The 10,108-nt window shown below is 35.5% G+C and overlaps 1 protein-coding gene across 1 annotated transcript in view; it reads left to right on the top strand.

The window, feature by feature from the left end:
* Positions 1-9,589, top strand: part of LOC118747522 (ras guanine nucleotide exchange factor E) — a 14,122-nt gene extending 4,533 nt beyond the window's left edge. The window contains exon 3 of the mRNA XM_036481572.1: positions 9,407-9,589. Within this exon, the coding sequence (XP_036337465.1) occupies positions 9,407-9,589 (183 nt within the window). The remainder of the gene's footprint in view (positions 1-9,406) is intronic.
* The last annotated feature ends 519 nt before the right edge of the window (positions 9,590-10,108 follow it).

Raw genomic sequence — 10,108 nt, 5'->3', positions numbered from 1 at the left:
AAACAATGCAGAAGTTCCATAACAAATACAAATCAAAATACTTACAAAGCAAAATGTAGCCAACAGTAAGGCAGTGAGTGGCAAGTTGGTATTGCTGCTGCTGAATAGATATCGACAGCTGATGTAAAGTAGTATGCATTTGTATGAGTAGATATCGCTAGTGAGGGTGGCATACCGCCCCCAAAAGTACAAAATAGAAAAGCATAAAAAAGAAGTGAATTGCAAAAGTTTTGCTTTTTCGCTATTATTTTTGCATATTTTATGCGATATTGACGTTGATAAGGGTGACTGAGCGCATGGCCGTCGGCGTATTTGGTTGCTTCGTCAACATTGCTGCTACTGCTACTGATCGATACAACCAACTACATACATACATAACTTTGTGTGTGCCACATTGCCTAGAGAGTGGAACGATTTTGCATTTGCATGCTGATGCTACAGAAGCTGAAATACCCAGTGAGAAAATGGTTTCACAATTACGGCTGAGTGAAAATATGCATGGCACTGTAAGCGAATGGGTATTGCGTAGAAGCAAAGCGTTAAACAAAGATTTTTGAATATAATTAGGATTTTTTATTTTGTACTGCGACCAGGAGATCTATTAGATCGTCTTACTCCATGCAACGCCACATTCAGTTCTAGCTCCCTTTGGAAATCTAACCGATTATTTGGTAACATCGAGAGTATACATATGTTTCTGGTCTGAGCTTAGTGACCAAATGTATTTCTCGTCTCTACTACAACGCATTCGAGGAGCATGGGCTTAGAAGTTTTAACTGCATTTGTGGCTATCGCGGTACTTGGCTACACTGTTGTTTTTTTTTTTTGAAAATAATAAAAGGAGTGCTCAAATATTGATCTTTAACTTGAATTAGTTCTATGTTTCTCTTTTTTGTGGCTCTTTGTACATTTATAAAGCTAAATGCGGCTCTTATTAGCCCTCAAACTAGCCCAAACCTGCTTTATACATTACCAAACGTTCCCTTTTTCGCACAGGGCAGTGCCTGGTAGCAAAAACATGCATTTGTATGAGTTACAAAGTCTCGTTACTTTTCTGTTGCCAGTTAAGCTGTCTTTAGCTGTTGGTTGTCAATGACTCACAAGTAATAATATCCAGTGGGGATACAAACTTTAATTTAACTAAAATTGGTTCTTTGCTCGAACGATTAAGTTGATTGGCGTAGAAGTATTGTTTGTAGTCATAGCGAGGGATTTTAGTATTTTAGTGTTAGTCAGGTTGATTTAGAAAGTTTGGCTTTTAGTTTGTCGTTTTTTTTTTTTTTTTTTTTGAATTGGTATTTATGTGTACGTACCCGAAGTGACCCAAATGCAAAATTCATTTTAGCAAACGAAAAGGAGAGTAGTGAAAAAATATATTTTCGTTTCCATTATCTAGCTTTTCAATAGCATTTCCTGCAATTTGCCTATACATATGTATTTGCTCAAGGATTGGCGCTGAATTGAGGTAAAATTTTCTTGATTTTTGATCTATGTATGGATATAAATGTGAGTTTGTATGCAGCCTAAATACTCCAAATCTGCTTCGAATGAGTATGGTTGTAGGAGTACCATATGACCCGACTTTCGGTGAAACAATTCTTTAAAGTACAGTTGGCAGAGTTCAAATGCATTATGAGATCGATACCCACTACTCCAACTAGGGTCCTTCTAACTCTCGCCATCATCCTGCCTTTATACCTCTACGCTAAATATATGACATACTAAAGTGCAGTCAGACAAAATACTACGGCAAAGGCTAGTACTTACATGGTTTTGTACGATCACTCAGAAATTCTAGACTTCTGTCGTTTCTACTCGAATACTATACTAATCGATAACAATACATAGATTCGCGCTAGGAATCAGACCGCTATAAAATCTAGGCAGAATTTACCAACCTTATCTGAAACCGCAATCGAATTCAACGATATACTCTGGATGAGAACAGCAACTAAAATTTTACCTTTCCTAATCTAGATTATATTAAAAAAAATCCTTAGGTAATTTCGTAAAAGTTGAAATTTAGATACCTGAGTTTAATGGTAGAAGACGGTGGCTTATTTAGGTCAACAGGATAATAGTATTTAAAATTACAATTTGAGGCGTTTTATCCGGACTCTGAGGCACTCGCATAGGAAGTGCTAGATGAATTCCATATCCTCCTCTATAACTCGACATAAAAATTTATGCGGGACTCCCAACCTGGCGATCATGTGACCAATACTCCGGGACATTGAGCAATGGCCTGAGTGAGCGCGATATATCGCAAGCACCTACATATGTAGATTAATCCAGCAACAGTTGCCAGTTGCCCTGGAATCTTCTCAAATTGTGATGACAGGAATCACAGAGAAGGTTTTACACTCAGAACCATTTCCTTTAAGCCTACCTCAGATTACTTTCCAGCACATTCATCGGTTTACGGGACCCAGCAAGCATTTGCTATTGTCTATCGAAAAGCTTGTAGGGATCTTCGGCATTCCTGAGGGCATACCGATTAAGTTGCTACTGGCCATAGGGCTATGGCGACACCGTGACTATCTACAACGAAGGCAAAGCTAAGTCAATTATGCCTGCATAATCTCAAAAATTTGTTGCTGATACTAGATTATGTTTCAATGTGCATTTTGGAAGTTCCCCGTTCTTTTTTTTTTAATATCCACGGCTGAGTGGGAGATCGACCTACTGGCAGCTGGTTCGAAAACGCCCTATCTCAGAAAATGGCTCAAGAATACCCTACTTCAGAATTTTATTGAAAAACCTCCAGAATTTGGTTCAAAAATGCCTTATCTCAGCTGCCGATATATTACCGTTGGGATACGGCGAGCTAGAACCATTTGCTGAGTCCGGGCGTTTATCAATAGGGTGTACTTGAAAAATTTGCCGTCGATATGTACCTAGTCTAAAAGATTGCAAGCATTTTCGAACATAATTAAGCGCATAAAATGCAAAGGTTGAAAGGAAAGGAGCCTTCAACTCGGCAACTATGGAGAAACAACGAAAGCACGGGTATAGGGAACATAATGGAAGGATGGAGTGTAGAATTACTTGCCTGCGCTCGGAATGAAAAACCAGGGCAAATGCGCAAAAGAGAGAGGCAATTGGCGAAGTAGTGCCAAATAAGAAGAATACGTTTCTGGTTCCTCTTGGCGTAACCTGCACTCCCAGATTTCACAAGTACTACATTAGACTGCAGTGGCCCATAAGAATGCCAATAGAAATTCCCAAATACTTTTTTGTCAAAATAGTACGCTGAAGCGGTGGGCGACCATATTTTCATTGTCCCCTTTATTAGATTCTGAGTCGATTTTTTTTTTTTGAAGTGAAACTTCTTTTGCGGCGCTTGGTTGGTTGGTAGTAAATTAGCAAATTCAACAGAAATTGTACACGGAAATGGTGCAACGGAAATGGTTGGGACGGAAACAAGTGCTTCTTGAGTGTATGTTATTAATTTAACAAAACAAAAGATTAAAAAATAACACGTAGAAAAAGACCAATACAAGAATGAAAGTAAACGGTGAGTGCGTACATAGATAAAGAAAAGGATAAAGGCAAATATAAAAATAAAAACAAAAATAAAGATGCTTAAAGATAAAGGCTAAAATGAAGACCAAGGTAAATTTAAACACTTTACTTATGTAAGGGCAAAGGTGTGGGGGAATATTTAGATGAAGAAAATGATAAACATAAAAATAAAAACAAGGATAAATATGAAGAAAAAGATGAGGATGAGGATACCGATAAAAGTAAAGATGAAGATAGCGAACAAAGATTAAAATAAAGGTAACTATAGAGAAAAGAATATAGATAGAGACTCAATCTGGGAACTATTTTGGGATTTTAGAGATTTTCTGGATCCTCGGGCTTTGTCGATATAATAATTGATATTTTTATCGGGTTTTTATCGATATTTTTATCGATTTTGTTATCGAAATTTTTATAGATATTGTTATATATTTTTGTCACCGTTATTTTTTATGGATATTGTTGTTGGTTTTGTTATCGATTTCGTTATTGATGTTATTATCGAATGTGTTATCGGACGTTATCCATTATTTATCGATTTTGTTATTGAAATTTTTATCGATTTTGTTATCGATGTATTTATCGACTTTTTTGTTGGCTATTTATCGATCTTGTTATCGATATTTTTATCGATTTTCTAATCGATTTTGTCACCGTTATTATCGATTTTGCTTTCGAAATTTTTATCGATACTTTTATAGGTTTTGTTATCGATATATTTATCGATTTTTGTTATCTACTTGGTTATCGATTATTTATCAATTTGGTTATCGACTATTTATCGATTTTTTTATCGAAACGTTTATCGATTTTGATTTCGATATTTTTACCGATTTTCTAAACGATTTTTTTACCAATATTATTATCGATTTTGCTATCGAAATTTTTATCGAATCTATCATCGATTTTGTTATCGATATTTTTATCGGTTTTGTTATCGATATTTTGCTGGATGTTACTATCGATTTTATTATTGATAGAGTATAAGGATAAAAATAAAGATATACGAAAACAGAATAACATAAATGTAATTAGAACGAACAGGTGTAGAGGTAGGGATCTAGATAGCAAAAATACAAAAAATATAACTTTAAGCAAAAGCAGATGTATGTATATATGTACATATGTATGTATATTGGTTATGAGATAAAATAGATATGTAGCGTAAGTTTCACTTCTCCAGTGTGCCCCAGGCGCACTTACTTTTTTTTAGAGTACTATCTTCCTTCATATGTCGTAAGTCGATTAATAATTCACATCTTGCATCCAAAACACACATCTACAAATATCACAAACTATGAAAATGAATTCTAGCTTTGCTATGAGTGACTAACTACTCGTTATTCATTTCATTTTTGTGTTTCTTACTATACCAATATCATAAAGTTCTTGCGAGGCATCTTAATGTTTTAAGCATTCATGGCGCTTTGTCTTTTGTGGCACTTATAAGTGTACTTAATTGTCTGCAGACGACTAAGACGAGAAGTTTTTGAAAATACTTATTTTACAAGTACATATTTAAGTATGTAAGTAAAATCTTTTGTTATCTTTAAGTCATTAGTACATGTACATACACATGTATATATATCTAAGTATCTGATACACTTAACTCATATGAGTTTGTTATACAAATGTTTAATATGTACTATACATACCTACATATGTAAACTTGTAAAACGCTTCTCTTCGGCAAGATAAAACAGAAGTTTTTGTAAATAAGCTACACAATACGCTCCAGGGCAGTGACAAAGAGTAAAAGACACAGTTCCAGACAGAAAATAAAATAGGTATATGTTGATATAGAAGTTCATATAACTCATGCGCGCTGTTGGCAAAACTTTTATCAGACTTTAGCTACTGTTTTGCGCAAGTTCATTTGCGTAAGTGCATTGATGTCTATGTGAATGTGCTCTTACTTGCATATGTCCTTATGTATGTATATATAAACATTTGCTCCATTTCGCATAGATGATAACAATCGCAATACAATTGTGTAATGTTTATTATTATAGCAAGTCACGTGTTGGTGCAACATTTGTTATGAATAAACTAAAACACTTGTAAAACTTTTGCTTAATCGCGTGTTGGCAAAAGTATGAAGATTTGAAGTTCGAAATGTGTAGTTTTGCTGCAGACTACTTCGTGAAGTTAAAAAGTAACCGAACTTTTCTTTTTGCAAAAACTAATGAAACAGAATAAGCAGGAATGCCTGACATTGCGGAAGCTAGAAATAAGTGCGCAGCAAAATCTATACATTTGTAGAATAAAATTGTAACAAACCAAATAAAAAATAAATAAGAATAAAATTGTACAAATCAAAAATTTTTTAGAATTTTTGTCTGTCTGTTTGTTTGTTTGTAAGCGCATCACTCGAAACCTAATGCGTGAAATTGAATGTCGTTTTCACCGATGTATTGCTAGAGGTCAATCTTAAAATATACAAAGAAAATAAATTAGAGAGGTGCCACCTGGTTGAAAATTGTAGTTTAACTTAATTGCTAAGACAAAGAAATATTGCAATATGGCTGTCAAAAGAAAAAGGTTTAAGAAGTATTACAATCGAAAATATTTTTGTGGACGTTGCCACATGTTTGTAATTTTTAATTTAATTTAATTAATAAGATAAATTAAATATTGCAATGTTGGTATCAAACTGAAGAGGATTAGGAAAGTTTACTTCCGAAAACATTTTTGAGGAGGATTGCCATTTGTTTGAAAAATTTTATTTAATTAAAGTGATAAAATAAGTGAAATATTACAATACCTGTATCAAACAATACAAAAATACTTTTAGGGCGCAGTGAAGCACGTATTTGCTAGTTATAGAATATAATACTCATACGTCATATGCGTGTGCTACGAATATAAAAGGTTTATACTCGTAAGCTAAAATTCGAAAATAACCAAATTCCAGCATGTGATCGTCGAGAAGCCAATGCATTAGTGGAATTTTGGTGCAGATTTTGGAGCGGTGGCATCATCGACCCATTTTTCCTTGAAAATGCTGCTGAAAGTGTCATTTCTGCCAACTGTTAAAGTTACAGAAACTACATGGACTTTGACGATCTTTGGTTTCAGCAACAAGGCGCGGCATGCCCCACAGCCCATGCCACAATCGATCTTTCGCGCGCTAAGTTCGGTAATCGTATTATTCCATTTCGGTGATCTCAATTGGCTGCGATATGATTCAGGCCCTTGAGGCGCATATCGAGCAAGAAATTCGTAAAATAGAGCCAGAAACCTTCATCAAGTTCTTGTAAAACTGGGATGAAAAATTAAGGTTGAAAGAACAACGAAATTACACTTGGTTATAAACCCCGGAAATATTTGAAAACTATTGCCAATTCAAATAAAAATGTTGCTAATTTAAATTTAATGCTTGAAAAGCTTGAATTTCCTAATTTTCGCAAAAAAAGTGTAAACAGCTTTTTCACTCCGCCCTTCGACCTCTATAGTGGCTTCGAAGTTCGTTCCAAAATGCAGATCCGTGATCACATAGTCATTCCGTCCAAGTGAAGTTGATGCTATACTACTGTGACCGTAAGACCTTCACCCAAACTGACCCGTAGCATAAAGCCTGGTGGCAGTTTTTAACGCTATATTCTTGGCCTATAAGTCCAATGGCAAGATATGCAACAAGGTGTAAAGTTCTGCCGTTGGTGTAGTTCTAAGTGCCCCTACGTTCATGGCCTACATTGATAGCCTAAAGGTATACACTTTCTATTCTCTTAAGAAATTTGTTCTTCTCAAATTCCGTCCACCAAACCAATACTCCATGGAACAGTATCGGCCTGATAATCGCCGTAAAGATCCAGTGAGAAAGAGATGGCGATAAATTCCAAGTGCAGCCACAGAAATTAAATTGGAAACGAGCTAGGCGATGGGAATTGCTTACCCTTTCGCTTCAAGAAGGCATTATTTTAACATGGGCCTGTCATTGGCCGTAAGCCCTTACCCGCAGCATTACCTTCGAACGAAGCGAGAACGCATAGATAAAGAGAATCCAGAGAAGGGAACAAAGAATGTCTTACAGAGGAACTAATGTAGAATGCCTAGATAAGCACATACCTATGTATATTAAATTGAAATCAGAAAATGTCTTAAAAGATTAAAATTAATTAAAATTTCAATAAATCAATTTTTATACATACATATGTATGTATTTAGGTATTTAGATTTTACTTAAAAATCGGTATGTACATACATGCATATTAAAATTCTACTTCTTCACTTCTGTACTTCACTTCGTTGACTGACTTCAACTTCGCTGCAAATTGAACAAAGCAAAACATGATTTTTATGCGAGACAAATTTCCACAGAAAGTACATAAAGTTTTAAAATGAATTTTTGGATATTCATTCTATTTTTCAGCTGACTACGATGCAGCATTGTACTTTGCATTCCCCGAAATGAAGCAAAGAAGCGAATTAAATGAAAAATATTTTAAGACAATCTACTTTGCATTCCCCGAAATGAAACAAAGAAGCGAAATAAATAAAATATTGTAGGACATTCTACTTTGCATTACCGGCAATGCCTAAAAGAAGCGAAAAGTTTCGAAGGCATTATAACGCTATGTCTTCTAGAACACGTTACCACTAAAAGCGATTACCGATTTTTTGCTAGGTATGATCAAGGCATATTATAAATGAAATAAAAAATGCACTGAAATATGCTTAGAGAACAAGTATGGGTATCAAATTAAAGAGGAAATTCTTCAGAATTTGAACAGATTAAATTCTTTGGTGCAGAAGGACTGGTAGGTATTGAATATGTCCTTTTAAAATTTTATCCCTGAAGTTTCGCAATATTTGTTTTTGAAAAAATTATACGTTAAGGACTTATATAAACTCGATAACATCCTCGAATTTCATCCTTCTAACCTAATCAGCTTAAAATAGGTAATTCGTCCTTGTGAATCCAAAAAATTTTAATTTTTCTAAATTTTAAAGAAATTTGCTCTTTCATTTGGTACTCATATTTGTTTTGTACATTCCATTGAATTTTTCAAATAATCTTTGGAATTAATCATATCTTTTAAATACATACCCAGTTTCGAAAAAGAGCCCTACCTTTAGTGGACTGCATGACGTATACACAACATCATGCTGAATACCGTAAACATATGTACATTTTGGTGAAATTGTATCAAGAAAAACAAATACACGCAATCGTGTCACAAATTATTCACTATGAAGAACTTTTCACACTAAAGAACTATAAAAAAGTTGCCGGTTTTTTTCCGAGAAAGTTCTTGAAATAAAGCACTCGAATATGGAGTAAAGCAATAGCAAAAATAGTATATAATACTTCACAAAAAAAAAACACACACACACAGGACAAAAGCAAAACGTAAACAGCAGATGATGCGTTTGCTTAATGGTGACCATAAATCCTCTTACGCTGGCTGCGTTGTGACATCCGAGCTGCAGCTGATGCAAGGAAATCAAGCTTTTTTATTACTACTTCTAGTTTTGAAAACTTGCAAACACGTGTGTATAAATTTATACATATATGTATGTACATATATACACTTATATTGTATCCCCCAGAGAGTAACTCTAAGCATGTCAAATTTCATGAGTAAGCAGGGGAACTGCAAACCAATTCCTGCACGCTCCTTGCCACATCCCTTTCTTGCTTTCTTTTTAAAGCTTTAAGTGTCTGATGCTTTTGTTTTGTCAATAAATCAATTTTCTTTATAAACCCAAAATGTGCGTCTGCAAACAAAATTCAAACATACATACATACACGCCCCAGCACAAAGCGAATTTCAAACTCTCAAGCTGTGCAGCAGAACTCTTTTGCCAACGACCCGACTGTCATTTTCATAACTCGTTTGCACATTGAAAGAAATTTAATATGCCACTACTCAAACAGCTGCCACCACCACCACCACCACCACCACCACCACCAGTGTCAATGCCACTGCCACTAACACTGCTAAACAAACAGCATGCAAAAAGCAAATCAACACACACACACCCACTCATACTTCTCAACCTAACCCAACCCAATAGCTGGTTGTTTGTTGTTAGCGCAACAACGGTGTTGTACAAATAAACAGATACAAACATTAGATAACATTTGCTACTTCTCCCAACTTCTAGACGCGTATGCGATCTGCTGCAGCTGACGTACGGGGCGTATGATAAACATTGCCGCTTGTCGTCGTTAGCGTTTCGCTGGCATGTTGATGTTATTGCCAAAGGCAGGACAAAGTATGTACATATGTACGTATGTATGTATGTGTGTACATATGTATTGAACGGTATTGATGTTTGCACACTTTTCATTCGTTGCTGCTGTTGTTGTTGCGGTTGCTTCGGTTGTGATTGCGCACTTTGTTGGCCTTGCGGCATACTTCATTGGCAGCAGCCTTTTTAGCGATACGCAAATTAATTTTCCAGAAATGAATGCAAAACTTTGCCGTGGCAATGGTGGCCGCGCCTGTCAAAAGTCATGGCACCTGCTAATATCTACGTGTGTGTGTGTGTGTGTGGCATGCAAACACAAATGGCAACCCATACTCAGGCGCATTTTAGGTAGAGGTACGTGGCGTGCTGAAGTCTTATCGACTCG

Source organism: Rhagoletis pomonella, unplaced genomic scaffold (genome assembly GCF_013731165.1).
Source record: "Rhagoletis pomonella isolate Grant_MI unplaced genomic scaffold, Rhpom_1.0 Rhpom_scaffold_00012, whole genome shotgun sequence".
NCBI lineage: Eukaryota > Metazoa > Arthropoda > Insecta > Diptera > Tephritidae > Rhagoletis > Rhagoletis pomonella.
Note: the sequence above shows the minus strand (reverse complement) of the source record. Positions and strands in the feature narration are given on the sequence as shown.